This window comes from Epinephelus lanceolatus, chromosome 18, assembly GCF_041903045.1.
Source record: "Epinephelus lanceolatus isolate andai-2023 chromosome 18, ASM4190304v1, whole genome shotgun sequence".
NCBI classification, from domain to species: Eukaryota; Metazoa; Chordata; class Actinopteri; order Perciformes; family Serranidae; genus Epinephelus; species Epinephelus lanceolatus.
This window is the reverse complement of record NC_135751.1, coordinates 33,693,994-33,715,800: the sequence shown is the minus strand read 5'-3', so window position 1 is coordinate 33,715,800 and position 21,807 is coordinate 33,693,994. Positions and strand designations below refer to the sequence as shown.

General features: G+C 42.6%; 1 protein-coding gene across 1 annotated transcript in view; it reads right to left on the bottom strand.

The window, feature by feature from the left end:
• Positions 1 to 10,667: 10,667 nt before the first annotated feature.
• Positions 10,668 to 21,807, bottom strand: part of cacng3b (calcium channel, voltage-dependent, gamma subunit 3b) — a 40,125-nt gene continuing 28,985 nt past the window's right edge. The window contains exons 3-5 of the mRNA XM_033644614.2: positions 20,351 to 20,434; positions 14,481 to 14,621; positions 10,668 to 12,319 (exon numbers count right to left, since the gene is read on the bottom strand). Coding sequence (XP_033500505.1) covers positions 11,808 to 12,319; positions 14,481 to 14,621; positions 20,351 to 20,434 — 737 coding nt within the window. The 3' untranslated portion in view covers positions 10,668 to 11,807. The remainder of the gene's footprint in view (positions 12,320 to 14,480; positions 14,622 to 20,350; positions 20,435 to 21,807) is intronic.

Here is a 21,807-nt window from a genome sequence, read left to right as displayed (position 1 = left end):
TGTAAGTTCTCTCATCGACGCTGTGCAGGTTTGTGCCGGCGTGCATTGAGGTTTCTGATTGAGATTAGATAGTGTTCATTTGTTGAAAAATGGCCACCAAAGTATGTGGTGTTATCTGAGTGCGGGATGTAATCACACAGCAACACATCATACATTCACACACTCACATTCAAATACAAAATGAACTCACGGCAGACACTTTGAAAAGGTGACTCTTTATTTTCTAATCATTATACTGTATATAATATTCCTTCTCTCTAGATATAGGTAATCATATTTATATCATGTAAGTAAAAGTGTGCTTTTATTCACAGCATGTGTCCGTGTCAGACCGCTGTTAGTTGGAGGTTTACATTATAAAGTATACAGTGAAACTGGCTGGCAGCTGTGTGTGTGTGTGTGTGTGTGTGTGTGTGTCTGTGAGAGTTATACAGTCAGTGTGCCTGTGTATAGAAAGACAAATGTGAGTGCCAGCATGTTTCTGCATGCATGTGTGTGTGTGTGTGTGTGTGTGTTCGTCTGTGTGTCTGTGTGTGTTTGTAGAGGACTAAGTATCTCATGATAGGGCTCAGAGGTATGGAGCAGGATAAAAAGCTGCCCATTGACACAGATTTCAAAACAGTTGATCACCTTCAACCTTTAAACACATCACCCATCACCATGATTTTAGCTGTTTTTGAAATTATGACCCACATTTTTGGGGGGATTTTATTTCTTAATGCTGCTTCGGGTTCCAGCTGCACATTTGTCTCTAGGCTTTCATTTTTCATTTTCATCCCTGCTGCAAGGCAACACTGATGATCCCCAGTGTCACCCCTCAGGACACAGAGTAACGGCTGGTTGCTTTTTCACTCTCCTCGCTTCCATTTGAATAGTTTCACCTCAAAGCAAACTGCTACAATGCCCGCAGGATACACTCCCTGAAAGAAAAATGCTTTTTGCCAGGTCATTGCTACACAATATAATAAACACGATTAAACAATAAAATTTTAAGCCTACTGATATTCTGGATCTCTGTTTTTGTGGTGCTTGGTCTTTGTCACTGTACGCTGCATAAATAACTTAAATCAACTAAGAAATACCTAAAAGGTTAAATGTTGCTAACCTCATCTCCCCTCCTGAGTTTTGTTCTGGCATTTGTTTTCTAACAGTCCTCAGGTCAGTTTGAAATGGACAAAGTCAGGTTACAATCATTTACCAACTGGATTTTTTTTGTGTTCTACTTTAGATAATAAGAATAAGAGTCTAGAGCCATGCTAGCGGATCTGTGCAGCTGCACAGTGGTACTTTGAGCTAAATGCCAACATCAGCATGCTAGCATGCTCACAATGACAGTGCTAGCATGCTAATGTTTAGCAGTTTTGTGCTAATCAGCAATGCACAAAAAAAATGCAGCTGTGAATATCGGTAGTTTTGCAGGTATTAAACCAAAGTATTGAAAATTTTGACCTGGTGATGGCACTAGATAACAAGTTAAGGGATCGCCAAACTTAGGACGACATGAATGTCTGTTGTAAATTTTTCTTGGAAATCAAATGTAAACTCTAGCTCTCGAGGAAAAGTCAGCGGATCACAAAGTCAACAGGATCAACACATTCTCGCTCCCAACTCATCAAATACAGACGCTAGGTCAGTGGCCCTACGTGTCAAACTATGACGCTCTGGTACCCCTCAAGCGTCAGTTTTGAATGTTCAGGGACAGAGTGTCAATTTACACTTGTTACATGCATTGTGTCTTTTCAAAATAAACTTCAGTTTTCACAGGAAAGGTACAGTTTCTGCTCATTTTATGCATACATGTCTTTTAAAAATAAACTTAGACCTAACCTTCGTTTTAAGATTTACTTCCTTAGATTTAGGCAACAAATGCACGTGGTAAGGTTTAAAAAAACGTTGGGGTTTGGCTTGTGACGTCACGTGGCATAAGTCACTATGGTAGTATGGTACATACAGTCACTGTGTTGTAATTAAAATAACTGGACTGACTTTTGGTGTCAGATGGAAGTCGAAAGTCTGGTCTTTGTTTGACCCATCCACCCAACCTTTACGGACTTTCCTGCTTTTTTATACTACGACAGTTGCACAGAGTGGCAAACAACGACGCCACCTGGTGCATCTTGTACTGCTGCTAAAGGGTGCCTCTATGCATCGGTATCTCATGCTGAGGACCACTGACCAAGCATTAGTGTTTTGAGTTGGGAGTTAGCAGGACTCAACCTCAGGGCACCGTGGATATCTACCAAATTTCATGGCAATCCATTTGATAGTTGTCAAGACATTTTAGTCTGGACCAAAGTGACTGACCAACCGATATTGCCATCCATAGAATTATACTGCTAGCATGGCTAAAAACCCTTTGCAAGTCTTTTTTTCCTAGGAAGGGGAAGGCATGACCCATCTTACTCTGTCTCTCATTGGCTTACCTTACATTCTTTACCAAACCCTAATCAATCTCACCTCTCTTGCCTAAACCCAACCAATCCAAGCCAACAAACAAGTACTAGCCAATCAGAGGGAGAATAGGGAAGTCATAGCTTCGTCATCCTCCAATTTTTTTTTCTTTTTTGTGCAAACCTTAGTGCACTCGTTAAAGATACCAAAACTTTGATTGTTTTGTGTTGCTTTCACTGGTCTCTGTCTAGTAGCCTGACTCTACCCATTACAACATGGCTCAGTAGAAGTTAATGGGCAATTTAGTCTCTTTGGGGCATGGCTTTCTCAGATGAGAGTCTGACTCGTACAAAAATCTGAGTACTACTCCATCAGACGTATATCACATATACATTGTCAGAATTGGTAAAAATGATCTCAACAAGAATCTGATCATCTTTTTGTATCAGACCAACTCGTGATTTTAACTCCAAAACACCTTTACAAGAAGAAGCAACCTTCAAAGTGTAGTGTTGCTCGTGCTCATAAGCAGTTTATGCAAGAGGGAGCCTGAATGCACCTGATGCAGAGCGAAACTCTCGAAGCCTGGTTAAACACCTTGCCATTTTGGGCCTTTCATCCTTGGTCAGTCAACCATGCCAGCCTCGGATACGTTCTGCATGTAAACAACACTGTCTGAATGCGGGGCTCAAGGCAAAACCGTAAAAAGCAGATTTTAATCGCTCTGTACTTCCTGTCAAAATAATATGTGTAAAATGCAAGACAGGTACAAAATCTCTCTAGCTAAAGGGCTAAAGCCTGGCACAACAAAAACAGGAAGAGGGCAATCTGGAAAATGGGCTTAATGGGCACTGAGGCCAGAATAATTCTTGAAATCACGGCTGCTATTTTAAACAAAGATTCTCTTCAGGGAACTTTAGTTGGAAGCCAAAAAATCTCTCTGTATATTATCCCACATTAACAACATTTAATTCTAACTGGCAGTACAAGTGGGAAGACCTCTCATGTCATCTGAAAGAAGAAACACTTTCATGTAAAAGCTCCTACAGACAAATCCTCGGCAACACAGTAGTCTCACAAGCAAGTATTCCAGACAAGCTCGTCCCCCCTTTCTTTTTTTTGGCTGATTTTTGGGAAGTTTGAGAAGACGAGGAGCAGCAGGCTGCACCAGGTTGTGCCGATTCAAGACCAGCTGTCATTAGGGACTTGATAGATTATTGTCTATCCTGCTAAGCCCCCTCTGCCGATCCTAAATCAGACTGAGACGACCGATCTGAACAATGGGTGCATCAACATAAAGGCCAACAGTCCAGTCAGACCTTCAAAATAAAAAAAGACTTCCCTCATAGCCTTGTAACAAACTCATCGTTTTTAAATTTTGTCAGTAATGCACAATATCTGCCAGAAACCACTGACTCCAAAACAGTCCTTGTACCTTGTATGGCTGCGTCTGCTGAGGAATGATCGGGGCAGTTAGCTCTAAAACTGATCCCAGTGCAACCGTTAAAGGTCGTGGGAATGCAGAGGAGGTTATACTGGAAGCCCCATGGCTGATCTGGGAGCTGTCTGAAGGCAGGACAGGCAGGCACTGGGTGCATGGGTGAGGAGAGGCTAACTGCATACGCGCATACACACACACTAACACACACTCACACACACAAACATGAACATTAACACACACAAACATGCAGGCACATAACTCCACCTGTAAGCCCTCCTCACACAGTAACCTTGTACGTGTCAGTGTGTGTGTGTGTGTGTGTGTGTGTGTGTGTGTTGGTAGCAAGTGCAAAGTGTAGAGTGCTTATAGCATGTGTTTGTCTATTCCATTAAATTCACATTTCTCAAACAGTTCTTCTGGTCCTCCATGTTTGATTAGCTGGCTCAGTGTACTTGAAGTTCCATTGAGGAGCGACACATCAGCGACAGAAACAGTTTGTTGTTTTTCTCCCAAAGAAACACTTACAATGATTTTTTTTTTTTTTTCCCAAACATGACACAGTGATTTTTTCTTATAACAGGACACACTTATCCCCACACCGCACTGGCCAAAGCTGAAGCTGTGAGTGTGTGCTGTATGAGTGTGTGTTTCTGTGCATAAATGAATGTGTGTGACCTTTATGGAGTCTGTATTGCTATGTGTTGTGTTCTTTTGTTTCTATACTTATGAGGACCAATATCCAACACACAAATAATCCATAATACGGACATTTCTTTGTATTTTTTACTTTTTTTTTTTAAGGGTTTTTCATTTAGGGGTAAGTTCATAGTCAGGGTTTGGTGAGGATGGCCATTATTTAGACTAATTTATTAATACAAAATGATTAATATCTCAATTTGCAACATTTTCTAATTAATTTTGGTTTATTTTAAGGTAAAAAAAATGGGTGATATCATTATTTAATCACAAAATGTGTGCTCAAGGCTACTTTTGGAGTTTCAAATTGTATATCTCGTGCTATGTCGTAGGCAACTGGACAGCACTTAAGATTATCATAACCTGGATGACTAAAAATCTTCACTGACAAATTGTATATCAATGATTTGTGTTTCAATTACTCAACCCGTGTTAAGCTGAATTTGTGAGGAAAACTTTGTTTTGCTTACAGCCTCCAGTGAACAAAGCATCCAAAAAAGAGAAGATTCTTGATAAACTGAAGTCATAGGGGTCCAGCAGCAAAACTATATCAAAACATCAGTTTATAAACTCTTCCAGTATATTCCAAGTCTCATTTATCCAGTCGTATGCTCAGGACTTCCCTAACAGACAACTCTTTTACGATGGGAAACTGAACTGTAAGTGACTGTGCTCTCTTCAAAACAAGATTCCATTTACAAAACAGTAATTTTACCTTGCTAAACACAGGAGCTGCTGGTCTATCACTGCCTTTATGGGTAGTTTGTTGTGTTATGTGATTTTGTGGAATTTGAATTAACCCTTTAAAACACCAAAGTCATACAATAACACCAACTAACACCAGATGGAGTCAGTGGTAGACCAGCAGCTCCCGTGTTCAGAGAGGTAAATTTACTATATTTGACAATGAAGGGTGGCTTTAGAAAGGGCATAGGTAAGTTTCACTTTTCTGTTTTGGAAAGCACAGCCTGTTTGGGAAGTCTTGAGCATATGATTGGATAAATGAGACTTGCATTATACTGCATGAGTTGTGTACAAGTTTGTAAACATATGTTTCGATATAGATTTGCTGTTGTTAAATGCAGACTCGGATGACTTCAATTCATCTTCGTTCACTGCAGGCGTGCTAGAAAAACAAAAGTTGTCATCATGAATTCAACATAACACAGGTTAAGTAACTGATACACAAAGGGTCATTTGGGGGGTGAAGTATTCCTTTAATATTAAAGTGCCAACAGAGGACCGAGACAGAGAACTTGATTTTGCAGCCACAGTGAAAGGGAGGAGGGTAATATGTAATAACATTTTTTACCATCTAAATAGGCATTAAATAATACATAGGAGTGCAAACAGCAAAAGCAACCCATGTTTAATGTGATGCAATCCATGGCAGTCCTGCAAAAACATCACTTTTGTGATTTTTTTGGTAACACTTGAAGAGATTGCGACTCAAATAGTTCATATAGTATTTTTGAGGCTGTGGTTGAATTGAGTGCCTCACGATGTAAACTGATCCTGTATTTTGCCCTTGTGAGTCTTCAAGCTTCATAAAAGTATGTTTTCACAGACTGCTGTATTGGATCGCATTGTTTTCTGTATTCAGTCCCTGCGCCAGGTAACACAACTTTTACCTGCAGTACATCGGGCCGATAAGTCCTCAGAAGTATAGCAACCTCACTTTGAATGCATGTATGTATTGTGTATTGCACTGTCAGTGTTGAGTGTCCCGCTGGCAAACTGTAAAGTCGACCTCCGGCACCAGTGAGGCGAGTTAATGTCCACGACAGATCGTCCGAGCGCTCCACTGTCTCTCCCCCTCCTCCTGTCAGAGGCTTCAGATGTGATCGAAACAACACAATCTCACAAACCACATCAAAGTAGAAAATGAAACTAGAATAATATAATATTACAAAGACTACGACCCCTGCTTCCCAACTCTGCTCCCTTTCAGTCAAACCCCCCATTAATAGATTAATAACTATAATATGTGACAGAGTGTGTCATCCTCTGCACAGTGGCACCTTTAGAGTAGAATAATTTTTTTTTACTAATAATACAATTATTTGTTGTTGATATCAGAGTATCAAAGCTGTATGGTGGTAAGAAGAGAGAGACAGAGGTCTAGTCTCAAAAAGCACCCCGTGCTCTATTGGAGTAAACATCGTTAAACACAGCACAGGCTTACGGCCGACACACCCTTATAAGGCGTCTTATAAATGTAGCAGTCCAGTGTCCCTACGGAGGATAGAGATTAGGGTGCCATTTGAGACTCGATTAAGAGATACAGCGAATGTAAGCACTGGAAGCAGATGGATATGGCATGCATGGTTTGAAAGGTCAATGCTGACATGGCTTATGGATGCGATTCTGAACTCTGACCCCTGACAGACCCTCAGGGTCCGCGGGGGCCTCTGATGTGCTGAGCTACTACTGCTGAGTCGGTATACTGCAGGAAGTCCTACGCAAAAAAGAGTACTTGGAGCTATGAGCTAAAGCTAACCTGGAGGCCATGATAAACATTTTGAGTAATATTTGGCACCAAGTATGATTAACAATAGTTTGCTAATATATGTTTGATCCTTAAGCTAACTCAATTAATCCTTAATTAAAATTATTCTACCTCTGCTTAAGGCAATATTCTTAATCTCTAATTACTTCAGAAGGTTACCCATCTAACCTAACGTTAGCCAAAAAAGCAGCTAAAGGCTAACCTGTAGCTAACATGAGTAGAAGAGTACAGTCTTTGCATTTTCTCTACCTCCGCTTCTCTCCTGCATGAAGCGTGTTATCTCTTTAGTTAGCTATTCAGCTGGTTTAAAAACGGTCGTTCCTGTGCAAATGTACTTTGCCTTTCTTTCCGCATAACACCCTTAAAACTACACCACTGCAGCGCTGAGCATAAAAAGCCCTTGTGTGCTCCTGTCCTTTAAAAATTAAAAGCCCTTGCTTGGAGAAAAGCAGTTTTTTCCCTTTCACAGCCCATGACAACTGCTGATGTTGTAGTTAGCTTGCAAAATTAATATTTACATGTGGAGGACAGCGAGAGCAAGTTCGTGTGATGATGCACGTTTGTCCCTTTAAGCTCCCCGTATGGCGTAAAAGACAGCGGATAAAACAGCAGCGCCATAAATTAAACAGTGTGACTGAGATTTAAAACATCTTTTATTATCAGGGTCTCAAAGTAGTGGTGTGACGGTTTCAGCTTGGTGATGTTTCATGGTTAGTTTATACAAAACAGTGCAATGGTGGCTCAGGGAGGTAAAGAAGGAAACAAAAATGCATTTCTCCCCCCTCTTTGAGTGTCACGCTCACCTTTTTGCTCACAGCCCCAGAAAAAGTCTGAGAAAAATGCTGTTAACATTTACACTAGCTACTCATGCTGTCTCAACTCTCTCTGCGGCACTTTCCCTTTCTCTTTGTTTTATGGCCATTTTGTCTCCTCCCCTTGTATCTGTGTGTGTGTGTGATCAGGTGTTGTCCAGTGATGTGATAAATGGTTTAATGTGAGCTCAGATGACACTATCTGTAATAAAGTGGATGCCTTTTGGGGGTTTCATACGTGTTTGGCAGCTTAGGAAATTTCAGCCTGTTCTCACTTCCAGGTCTTCAAACACTGATGCTTTGTCATGTCCTTTGGTGCGTGACACAGACCCTGAGGCACCCCAAGGCACCTCTATGGGATGCACTGCGCTTTCAGCTGATTCTAATGTAAATCCATGTGCAGCAACATTTGACGCTCAGAGCAACTGACCTTGTATAAAGAGTGAGGAAAGTCCATGTAGGGCAGTGGTGGTTGGGTCAAACAAACACAGACTTTGACCCAGGACACTGTTGTTTGTATCCTGTGTGATACCAAAACTCAATGTTGTTTTAACGTAAAGTCAATACTGTTTAAACATAACCTCATGGACTGATGTCACTCCAAACCTAATCAAGTAGTTTTGTTGCCTAAACACACCGTGACAACTTTAACCACGTCTTACAAGTTTTGCCCAGGAGACAGCTGTGTGTCACATACAGATGTTAAAGGGTGCATCAGACGCCAATGGCACAAGAGAGTGTTGGTATTTTAAGACCTGGAATAAGAATATGTTGCCGATTTACCCATTAATTCTTTACCAGCATTTACATTGGATGGAGGTAGCAATACATCACCAACTGTTGGGAGATCCAGTGGAGAACTGCCAGTGTACGAAACATAGCTACATGTGGTTAACCTGATAAGAAAATGAGAGGTACTTAAAGAATGATTTCGGAGTCAAAAATTAAGCCTGATAATGTATATTTAAGTAACTGAAACAAGAGTTCCAGTATGTTTCAATAAGGAACTAATCAGTTCCCAGTCAAAAACAGCACGAATACAGTATGTAACATGTCTACTCTCATCTTCGTTCACACCAAATATTACTCGCGTGATTTTGAACGCTAGAATATTATGCGTTGAGTCGCTTCATATGCGCAAATAAATCACGTGAAATCACTGAATGGATGAATGAACTTCTGCCGGTACGTCCTGGGCGTCATAAGTCCTCAGAGAATCTCAATGCTGATTGGCTATAGCAGCATGAATTGGTCGCTGAAGTTCAGATTTTTCAACTCTCGCGAATATGCGTATGACATGAAATTGCGCTACTTGCTTAATTTACGCTGGTTAATTAGCATATTTGGTGTATTTCGCATTGCGTCCATCATGTCCATCGCACTGGGAAGTTGTTGACTTTACATGTAATTCACTTGCTTGTTTTATTGGCGCCCACGTGAACATAACATAAGGGCCCTGACACAGTCAACAGTCGGCCATACGTAGATGTCGACATGTTGGTGAGCATCGGTCACCTTAGTTTTCATGGTGTGTCCCATACTCTTGGTACTAGTTGGCTGTTTTTTAGTATGTTCAATCGACAATAGGTATGCCCGAGCCTGTTGCTGAGAGAAATCACTCTGATTGGCAGTTCAGTTCAGCGCATGAGAAGAGAAACGGAAGTGAGGAAAACAAAAAGAAAAAAGAAAAAACAAACAAAGAAAGTCAAGAGGACGTAAGATCAAAACAAACTTGTTGTATTAGGTACGTTATTTTTTTTTAATTTAGGCACTGAGCTCTATAGAGGAAACGATTTGTAATTGTTTGTGTTGTTGTTCACTAGCGCACGGTAAATATCCTTTGTTCTGTCAACATCAGGTTGTGTTGTTAATATGCTAACTGGCTAACTAGTGTCCTGATTCTGTCCTGTTTTGTCTTCCAGTTTCCCTTTTTTAATGACACACACAGGCTATCGCCACCACAGGCGCAGAATGTACGTATGTGCTTGTTGGCCTTTGGCTGTCGTCTTTACAGTGTGTTCAAGTGCATCTTTCTGGCCGAGACCCAGGCGACAGGAGGCAACACAACAATCGGCCTTTGTCTCCACTAGTTCTTTGATGTCGGTGTGGTGTGTCTGGGCATCAGCACAGAATATACAGAGAGTGTCAGAGAGTGCACCAACTTCAGTATTGTTATATGTATACGTCTGAGGGAGATAAATGTAAATGTACTGAGGTGTCTCCAGAATCTGTCACAGTAAAAACTGTACAGGTGAAATATGATAGGACGGTGACTGTCTGTGCATGTCACAGCCAGGAGATGTGTGTGTGTAGGCTTGTGTTTGTGTAGTTGTATACAGTATGTGCACATGTAAGGGAGATAAAGAGGAGGAGAGGCCGTGAGTGACAGCTGAATGGATGGAGCACAAATCCTCTGAATAATACATGGGACTTCTGCCAATTCCATCTATTTATCTTTAAATTGTGTGCCACATACAAATTCAATTTCAGCAGCTCCTCTGCTGGAGTAGAGAGATGTGAACTTTAGAGTGAAGGGAGCATTTTCTCAGCGTTTATTTCTGCAGCTGAAATCGTCGACAATTGTTCTGGCAAGAAAAGACAACTTTATATTAAACTCATCTGAAATATATTCACCAAGAGGTAGTGGGCAAACAAAAAAAAAAGTCCATCTGTTTTGTTAAATGTCTTTTTGGCTCTGCCTTAAAGCATGTTCACAGCTCAGCGGTCTCCTCTCCACAGCACCCTGAACCAACGACCTCCAGAAACCCTAACTAGTCTACGAGCGACACCGACGGAAGACAGGACCTAAAAGAGAAAGAGAGGGTGAGAGGAGGTGTGCAGAGGGTGGCGGTGAAGTGAGTTATGGGGCTACACAGAGAAAACGTGGAAGGTGAGAAGTGACGGTGACAGACAGACAAATATTCGATCATCTCTTTAAGTTTTTGGTGAAAAAAATAAATCAAGAGATGACTTGTGTGGCTAAAAACGGGGGTTAAAAGGAAGCACCAATGATCTACCATCTAAAAGAGATTCATTAGTTTTGTTGAGTCACACCTCTCCCCCCCTAACGGCTGATCTGTAGTCAGTGTATTTGTTCCCTTTCATCAAAAAACCACAACGCAGGTTTAACAGCTGACCTGGGATCAGAGAGATGGGGGAAAATGTTACCAGGAATGAGCTCAATTCAGTTTCAGTTCAGTCAGTGATGAGGTGAACTTTTCCATCAATCAGTATGAAAGGAGTATATATATACAATATGTGTAGAAAATAATAACTGGTGCCACAAATGTGCTGCCATGAGCAACAAAACTGCATCTTCGATGAATGTTTTGAATCCAGCTGAACTGAAAATGAATCGATCCTGTTCCTGAGGTGTTAACTTCCGCACTTTTAAATAGTATGGTCATGAGAGAGACAGCTCGGAGCTCTAAGGCTGTTCCCTGCACTAATCCAACTGCTATCCAAAAGGTCAGGAGGACAGAGGTCAAAAGGTCAAAGATCTCACCTCTTTCCCCTTCTCCTTTAAAGTTCACATTATTTTCATTATGTAGGAGAAGTTGCCCCAAACAGCAGACCACTTACGATATGCTTTTAAACTCCCGTCAATCCCGTTTCCCCCTCGAAAAAAAGCCAGAGAGTCAATTTATGAACTCATGAACATAAATTGAATGTGCCTTCATATGTAAGGAGTTACAGGTATAACTACAGTGATATGTGGTAAAGTGGAGTTGGGAACAACTTCTCCATCAAATCCGACCCTGCTACACACATCGAAACTCTCACAGGGCTCAGGATTCACAGTTCAAAGGCTAAAAGTTCACAGTTCACAGTCAAAGTTTATCAAACCCCGCTCCCACCCCTGTAACCCTGTGTGTCCCCTGCGTTTTCTTTCCCCCTGTATTTCTCATCATCCTTCTCTTTGATACTCTGATTGGGCGATATCTGCAGCCAGCACCTCTCAGACAGGCGTGGTCCTGCGGTTGGGGTCCTTGCTGTAGTCTTTAGTGAGCGTGCTGCTCTGGAGGAACTCCCTCTCTGAGTTGAGCAGCCCGCCCATGCCGCTGCCAGGTTTGGTGCCGGCGTTGCCTGCCTCGCGGGGGTTCAGCGTGTACATGGGCATCTCGGAGGCAGCGGGCCCTGTGTAGCCACCTTTACCCAGCGGTGAGGCATCGCGGCTGGGGGCCTCGGAGGAACGCACGCTGGAGCGACGCCGGAAGCGGTAGCGATAGGAAGGGATGCGGCTGAAGGCGGACTTTTTGATGAGCTCGGTGCGGGACTTGGCCCGTAGCTTGCGGTGCTTCTCGATGAACATGTGCACGGCCAGCACGCCCACCATCTCTGCCATGATGAAGGAGAGGGCGCCGAAGTAGAAGGACCAGCCGTAGGAGTAGGACTTTTTGCTGTCACTCTGGCCCGGGTCACCCGAGTTGGCTGAGATATAGACAATAATTCCTATGATGTTACTGAGACCTGGAAGGGAAGGACAGAGAGAGAAGAATAATAAGAGGTGGGAGAAGAAAAGGTGTGAGCGTGAGAGAGATCTGTTGGTGAATGAAAACGAAGCACAAATATACAGTTAATGCACAAGTATCCATAACAGCACAAGATTATAGTTAACCTAGCAGCTCCGTGACTTTGACACAGTGGTGCTAGAGCTAAATGCCAACATACTCACAATGACAATGCTAACATGATGGCGTTCACCATGATTGCGAGAGTGTCTGCCATGAATGTGCTCAAAGGAGCTCATGTCCTTGGTGAAGTGAATGTATGTTTTCAACTATAGAACATGAACGTCGTTAACTCTCATGACAGTTAATGACACCCCTGCTCTGTGTTTTATGGCATGCAGCGTGCCGTAGAGTGTCCCGGTGCAATAGCATGTGATCTAGAGGGCTAAATACAGTGGCAAAGAGCAAAGCGAACCTGGAGTGCTTTGTGTTTCTCAAGGTACTGGGTAAGTGAAGCGCACCGTGGGCTTGAAGCAAACAAGCTCTGTTGGAGTGTTCACATATGCACAAAAAATGCTGAGTCACCGCTCTGAGTCCATTTTGAGGGCTGAAAAGGATCAAGTGTGAAAACACCCTTAATCTGTGTGATCTGAACTTTGAGCTAGCTCTGAAGTGTGAAAGTGCACAACACTGGTTCACAATGTCCAACATCTTGGTTTGTGTGTTAGCAGCTAATGTCATTCATTTTGCAGGTATTTGATCATGAACCAAAGCATTGTACAAATTAAAACTGAGCTGATAATGGTGATCCAAAGTTGCTAGTCTGCACCTAAATTCATATCAACTCATTGAATAGCTACTGAGATATTTCAGTCTGAACCAAAGTGCTGGACCAACTGAGAAAGTTAGGTACGACAGAGTGGCAGATCAGTGAATGAAAATCTGAGGAGGAAAAAATGCCAATGTGAGCAAAGATTTGAGAGACACGAGTAGAGAAGAGGACGACGGGGAGGCAGCCAAAAGAAATAAAGCAAAGTAACGGGAGGAGAGCATCAGGGAGAGAGCTTGATAGGAGCCTTGGAGAGTCATTGCACACAGCTGGGCTCTCTTATTCCATATCATTAGTCCAGAATACAGTGCTCATGCAGTGTAGTGGAACGCACAGAATGGGGACAATTAGCCAGCTGTAATTAACCAGAATCAGCCCCACACTATTGTGGTAAATAATTACCAATTTGGCTCCATAAATTTACTAAAAACCCAAAGGGACCCTACACATCCCACTGAACAGCAATTACTGCACAACCCTTTGTGTACGTCAGGGGCAAGAGCACAAGTGTGTGTGTGTTTACAGGAGACCAAGTGTCAGCATCCATGTGATAGATTATGTGTGAGAGCATGTATGTGTGTTGACACTCTCACGCCCTCGCAGTGCATCACAGCGGCATCGTGGTATTCTTGTTGATTGATTAATCAGCTGCTGCGCCCTATCTCCGCACTCTGCCTCCTCACACAGGCACTTCTGTGTGCTTTAGATGCCTAACGGGCTCCTTCCACAAATATTTGAGTGCGGCACCTCCTCTGTTCAGAGTGGCTCCACAGTAACTACACACACTCATAGACACATACACACACATACAGCCCCATGTTGCTAACACATGCAGAATCCTTGTATTTGAAATTAGAGTGATGGAAACACCTTGTTATCGGACACATTTTAACTAAGCTCCTCCTATCAGGTCAGGGTATTATTTGAAGTCATTTGGCTGGTACTGCAGTTAAGATGGCTGCTATATTGTGTTTAACAGTGTTGTCATGGAGATGAGCATCAGTGCATCAGTGTCCTGGTTCGTAAGAGTGGATCTAACTGTAAGATTATTGGACGCGGAAACAACATCACCATCTAGCCGTCTGCCTCATAACCACCTTGCAGTTTCTGGCGTCCCATTGTGATCATTTCTGGCCAGGGACACAACGTCACCATCAGACCAATGTTTGCTAGGTATAATCAATATGATAAAATGTGTCCTTCAGCGAAGAACAGCAGCTTCCTGCTCTAAATGCAGGACCAACTTTATGTCTACCGGTGCACTGATGATGACTGATAACCACTCTAAAAGGAGAGGAGGACAGACACTCTGGTTGTAACAAAAAGACAGACACACACAGTGCAGACCAACCTGCAGAGACAAAGAAGATTCCTGCACTGAGGATGACGTTGTGTCGGCTCCGGTAAAACTCACTAGCGGCCACACAGAGGCCCCCGAGGAACAGCAGGCCCACGCTCATGATGGGGAAGATACTGGAGGCACGCACAGCACCTGTACACACACACACAAAGAAGAGTGGAAACAAGTTTATAACTGAAACGTTGGAACATTTTTTTCTCAGTGTAGAGATGTTTCCTTTTAGACGCTACAGGATGAAACTGAGGAGGGATAATTTGTGCTGGAGGTGCAGATGGAAGAGGGAACTAAGAACCTCCTGTCAATGTGACAGTTTCATTTTATTGTTGACTCGGTCCCTTTAGTTTTGTATCTGCTCTTATTTGCATTGATTTATATTTTATCTCCTACTCACACCATGTTTTGTAGTAATGTTTTCTCCTGTGATGCTAAAATAATGTAAAGATCTACTTGCTGCAATGTACCAACCTTTAAATTCAAGATGCTGCCTGTGATGAATAGATTCATTTTGAGATATTGATATATGCTGTAGTTAAAGTACAAAAACAAGGTCACTTAAAATACGGCCAGTCTCTGCTCCCATTTAGTAGTAAATCTGCTGGTCGGCTTTATGGTACCATTCAGAGGGACTACATGCCTTAACGTTGCAGATGGTTGCTTCTATGGTTAGAAATGGAAAGTGGAGGTGGAAATACATCAGTAAAATTTGCAGAAAGAACAATAAAGCGAGAAAACAACCCCACATACAATGGTTCACCACACAGTTCCCCAGTATGGATGTGAACACCCTAAACAAAAGTACTAGATGGCATTCAGAGCCTGGGCCAGGATTGCCTGCACACGGCTCTCACCTCTGATGTCACAAGTAAACATGGAGGTTTAATAACAAAATGACGGCAGCATCATTCCACTCCAGTATGTGAATATGCACTCTATCCTGGTGTCCCGCAATTAAGAGGCATGACGGACGTGACATGTAACACAACAGCATTGGCCTCTAGTGTGAAATATAATATATGTATCAGCAGCGTTTTATAAACTACAAGATCTCGTCCTCTGCTCAGAGGGTAAGTTTGATTTCCCAATTTTCAACATTTACGGCCGCTTTTCTTCCTCCTTGAGTTAGCTGCTAACTGCTAACAGCTGCTTTTTAAATCTCCTATAGTGGGTGACCAACATACACTGAACAAAAATATAAACACAACACTTTTGTTTTTGCTCCCATTTTTCATGAGCTGAACTCAAAGATCTAAAACATTTTCTACATACACAAAAGACCATTTCCCCTCAAATATTGTTCACAAATCTGTCTAAATCTGTGTTAGTGAGCACTTCTTCTTTGCCGAGATAATCCATCCCACCTCACAGGTGTGGCATATCAAGATGCTGATTAGACAGCATGATTATTGCACAGGTGTGCCTTAGGCTGGCCACAATAAAAGGCCACTCTGAAATGTGCAGTTTTGCTTTATTGGGGGGGTCTGGGGGGGGTCAGAAAACCAGTCAGTATCTGGTGTGACCACCATTTGCCTCACGCAGTGCAACACATCTCCTTCACATAGAGTTGATCAGGTTGTTGATTGTGGCCTGTGGAATGTTGGTCCACTCCTCTTCAATGGCTGTGCGAAGTTGCTGGATATTGTCAGGAACTGGAACACACTGTCATATACGCCGATCCAGAGCATCCCAAACATGCTCAATGGGTGACATGTCCGGTGAGTATGCTGGCCATGCAAGAACTGGGATGTTTTCAGCTTCCAGGAATTGTGTACAGATCCTTGCAACATGGGGCCGTGCATTATCATGCTGCAACATGAGGTGATGGTTGTGGATGAATGGCACAACAATGGGCCTCAGGATCTCGTCACGGTATCTCTGTTCAAAATGCCATCAATAAAATGCACCTGTGTTCGTTGTCCATAACATACGCCTGCCCATACCATAACCCCACCGCCACCATGGGCCACTCGATCCACAACGTTGATATCAGCAAACCGCTCACCCACACGACTGCCCTGAACAGTGAAAACCGGGATTCATCCGTGAAGAGAACACTTCTCCAACGTGCCACACGCCATCGAATGTGAGCATTTGCCCACTCAAGTTGGTTACGACGACGAACTGCAGTCAGGTCGAGACCCCGATGAGGACGACGAGCATGCAGATGAGCTTCCCTGAGACAGTTTCTGACAGTTTGTGCAGAAATTCTTTGGTTATGCAAACCGATTGTTGCAGCAGCTGTCTGGGTGGCTGGTCTCAGATGATCTTGGAGGTGAACATGCTGGATGTGGAGGTCCTGGGCTGGTGTGGTTACACGTGGTCTGCGGTTGTGAGGCCTGTTGGATGTATTGCTAAATTGTCTGAAATGCCTTTGGAGATGGCTTATGGTAGAGAAATGAACATTCAATTCATGGGCAACAGCTCTGGTGGACATTCCTGCAGTCAGCATGCCAATTGCACGCTCCCTCAAAACTTGTGACATCTGTGGTATTGTGCTGTGTGATAAAACTGAACATTTCAGAGTGGCCTTTTATTGTGGCCAGCCTAAGGCACACTTGTGCAATAATCATGCTGTCTAATCAGCATCTTGATATGCCACACCTGTGAGGTGGGATGGATTATCTTGGCAAAGGAGAAGTGCTCACTAACACAGATTTAGACAGATTTGTGAACAATATTTGAGGGGAAATGGTCTTTTGTGTATATAGAAAATGTTTTAGATCTTTGAGTTCAGCTCATGAAAAATGGGAGCAAAAACAAAAGTGTTGCGTTTATATTTTTGTTCAGTGTAATACGTAATCAAAACATCACACCCGCTTCACCCATGGTCACGTCTGTCTGGCTTTATGTTTTACACAGACCTCATTTTGGGGCTGTTACAACCTCCAGAGGTGGGACAGAGGTGAGACAACTCTGTCCCCCCTTCCCTTGATCATGCCTCATTTGCAACACATCAAGGCAGCATAATAGCTCAATATTCCCGCTTTGAACAGGCAGTGTAAAAGTGGCTTACATGATGTATTTTTATATAAATTAATGAACAGTAAAGTTTCACTTTCACTGCACCTGCCCAGAGTATGCTCTGCACTCCAAGAGTGTGGTGCTCTGAATAACCAAACAGTATACATTCCAACAGTGCTCTGAATAAACGGTCCAGCTCTAAAAATAGAAAGTATGATATGGTGGCGTGCGGCAAAAAATAAATGTGTATGAGAAACCTTGCTGTACAACTTCCAGGTCGTTCATGTGATGCCATGGGGCCCAGAAAGACTTTTTTCCATAGACTTACATCGGGAAAGAGACGTCTGTAAATCACTGCATAATTTTTTTTTTGCCCTCTATGGGCCCCACAATACCCTGAAGTCTAACTTTTTTGGCTGCATGAACCACTGAGCTGCTTCAATAGGAATACATAGAGCTCCGAAGTGCTTTGTTGTTGGCAACTGGACTTGCTTGGGTTTCTTGAAGATGTTTTGTGAAACAATTCCAACTGCCGACAATATAGCACTTAGGATTACCATGACACATGAAGGGAGGGACTCATATGTACTAACAGGCACACGTGGCTGGCCTGGCGGCTAACACAAAGAACAGTGTGTGACGTCATTCTCTTCGTGCTCAAGACGCCATTATTCCACTATATCTTTACACAGCAAATATTGGTTGCTGCTACACTGATGTTCCTAATCACTAGAACCTTTAAAGATGAAAGTCAGCTTTCATTGTCATTTTTTCATTTGAAATCCATTTTGCTGAAGGGCAGAGATAAAACAACGAAAAATGTGTCACTTTGAACACACACACATGCACGCATGAGACACACACAAACACATGGGCCAGTGTGCTGCTGCATGCTTGACTGAGTCTGAATCCAGAACATGTTAAAGCATTCAGAGGCCTTGCTTCACAGAGAGACAGAGAGAGAGGGAGAGATGGATGTAGAGGGAAAAGATGGACAAAAACCAAGACAGATGGAGAGTCGCACTGACACATATGCAAGGCAAAAATAATGAATAGCAGCGATGATGAAAATGGAAGCGAGGCTGCAGTAGGAGTGAGATATTTGTCAGAACCCCATATGTGGATGTGGTGCGACAACATATTGAAGGATATGTGCAAACAGCTTGTCAAGCAGAACTGAGCTGTGCGGTGTCTGTTAAAAAGCTGATACATCACAGGTGTATCATTACAAAAAAAGAATGAAATCATCCAGCGAGTAGTGTGTTTGTATTTGTGTTTTTGTATCTTATGTTTCAGTCTTTTTGCGTTCCTAAACATTCCCAGCGTGACTGACAGCTGCAGTGACCAGTGGTGTTGTGCACTTGAGTGTATAAGCCCCGCCCCTGTGGCCCACACCCCTGGGCTGTATGAAATGCCGGTCACTAGGTCCCCGCTCCCCATTGGCCAGCCAGCTCTGAGGCCTGTGATCTAATTGGTTGCCTCTGGGGATGTTGCTCTGTTCAGTGGAGCAATGAAAAAGAAGCACGGGCTGAATCCATTTTTCTTTTTCTTTTTTTTGTTGTTGTTGCTGTTTTCTCTCTCCGTCCATCTTCACTGTGTTTATTGTGGGAAAGAACAGAACAGAGAACAGAGAGAGCCCCCTCCTCTCTGTGTTCAACTAAGCCACCCTCTGCATCCTTTTTTACTTCTGTGCTATTACTCTTTCTGGAAATAACAAGGTGCTCCCGCCTTTCTCGTTTGTCATTTTCTCATCAAAGCGATGTTTCTTTTCCTCGTTTTTCTCATGTATTTGCTGATAAAACAGTGGCATCTGTTTATATCTCTTGTTCTCCACATTATACCCTCCCTGTTCATCTGTCTGGAATGTAATAACAGCCTGAACTCACATTTCCCCTTATCATACTAATAACACTGTGGATGAATAGCTGTGTGCTGCAATACAAGAAAAATGCTGTTTCTTTGTTTTTATATCTTCTACATGCATGATCACATGGTGAGGACAATGTCGAGCTTAGCTCACATCCCAGCTACATCAGCTGATCTCAAACAGCCCAATCAACTGATGGATCAGCTGATTGATGGAAAGAAGTCCGCTGATAGATGACATGATTCCTTTCTATGCAACCAATTGGTGAATTTCATTCAGGGCACCCTATTTAACTGCTCTGGCCTGCCTACTGTTGCTGCTTCCTCTGCAAGTCATTTTGTAATCCAACTCCATCCCAGCTCCTCCTTTTCATGCTGTGTCTGACTTATCAATGTCATTTCTGTTTGTCATTGATGCTGCTCTGTTTTGTTCCTGGGGGGTCTTTGCTGCTGTTCTCCCTACCCCCCTTTCCATGTAGGCACATGGAAGGGCAGGAAAGTTTGCTCTCTTTGCCTCAGGCTTCTCTTGTTTGCGTGTGGAAGGGCAGAGAGGTGCGCATCTGCATACATCTGTAACAAGAGAGAGGAACGGGTTGCATGGTATCCTCTCATAACCCAGATAGCCTACTTTAAAGAGTTCAGATAGTAATAATCAGATGAATGATGATGATGATGATGATGATGATAATGATGATGATGAGGAGGAGGATGTGGACCACATACAGACAGAGAGACAGTGTTGAGACAGAGAGGGAGGACAGGTCAGCCCCTTCAGCTTCCAAATGCGAGACATCAGCAGAGAGTAGTGACAGGGAGGTAACTCCAGTGAAGAGAAGCAAGGGTGCAAATGAGTCTTCACACTTTGCCATATTGCCAGTTTTAGCAACAAATAAAACGCATTGGAGTCAGTGTGCAAGGTTTCTGTGTGCAACATTTTTTTAGCTGACAGTGACACTAAATAAAATGTTGTTAACAGGTTTGAATGACGAATATACGTTTAAAAATGGAGCCAAAATATATCATCATATCAAACTTACGGAGGAGGTATTCAGCAGCATCTGCTTCATAGTCCGCGTCCTCTGGGAAGTGATCAATCTTCTTACATACACCTCTGAAGTTTCCTGTGGAGGAGAAACACAGTTCAGCTCAGATCTTTATTGATTCACAAGAAAAAATTAAATACTGTTTGTTTCCTACAGGACCGGACATTTGCTAAATTCTTAGTCCAAGTCAAGTTCAAAAATATCTGGGCTACTTTCTGAGCAATAACCCAAGATAAACAAATTGGAAGTGGACAAAGCCAGTTATGTCATGTAATTTCTTTGTCATGGGAAGATGTATCTTTCAACAAGCACCCATTATTTCAAAGTAAGTGAAAAGAACATCAGTCAAATGGCTAAACTGTAAAACTGTTAGCAGTAAGATAGCAGCAGCCACTATCTCTGTGGGTTATCAGGTAGCAGTATTGAAACAGCAGCATTTATGTGTGATTAGGATTAGCATAGGTTGAACTTATCAATCATGATGTTAATCATTCAGTCGTGGAAATGTCAAATATAATCGCCAAAAACACAGGTATTGGAGTGGAATCAGTAATCAGTCATCTGCTTGTGTGATTGCACTGCATCAGATCACATTTTCAGAAAGGTGAGCATGTAAACATCCTGTACGTGGACATGAATTAAAATGATAATGATAATTATCTCTATATAGTTTTCCTCAATACAGGTGTAATAAATGTTAGACAAATCCTCTATGTAATCATGCCCGCAGAGGGGGGGCGGTAATGCACCTTAAATGCCAGATGCCACCCGCCATTAACCAGGAGAAGAAAAAGGTGAAGTAGTAGCAGAAGAAGAAGAAGACGACTAATCCGTATATTATATTGCTACAACAACATTCAACACAGTCATACAGTTATTTCCAGTCGACTGTTTTGCCTACAGATTACAGTGCAGCACTACCCCACGACTGAATTTGCCACATAATGTTGGCTATAGTTGCTTTATAGTCGACTTATCCAATGCTAATGCTAAGTTAGCAAGTTAACGTGACAGCAGGTGTGTAGATATAGACAGTTCAGGAAGTGTGGTTGCATTGGGGCCCGATTGCCACCTGGAAATATGCCTGTGTTCAAAGAAGAACTCATGTTTAATAAAAAATGGTACGATTTTCTATATGAGCCCTCAAAAAGACAAAGCCATCTCCATCATGGTGTCCTGTTTTTGTCAAATAGTATCAGTATATGACAAAATGATATGCTTATTGTCTATAGAATAAGCTATGAGTTAAGTAGTGGCAGTAAGACACACTGTTATGCCTAAAACTCTGTGTGTGCGTGCTTCATAACTAGTGACTATGCACTAGGGCCCACTATAATAGTGTGCACTGGGGCCCATCATAACTACCTTACGCCACTGTGTGATGGACTAACTGGCTATTTTATTACAGTGATATAACATTGACAAAACATAATTTTATTGTACAGAGTTTG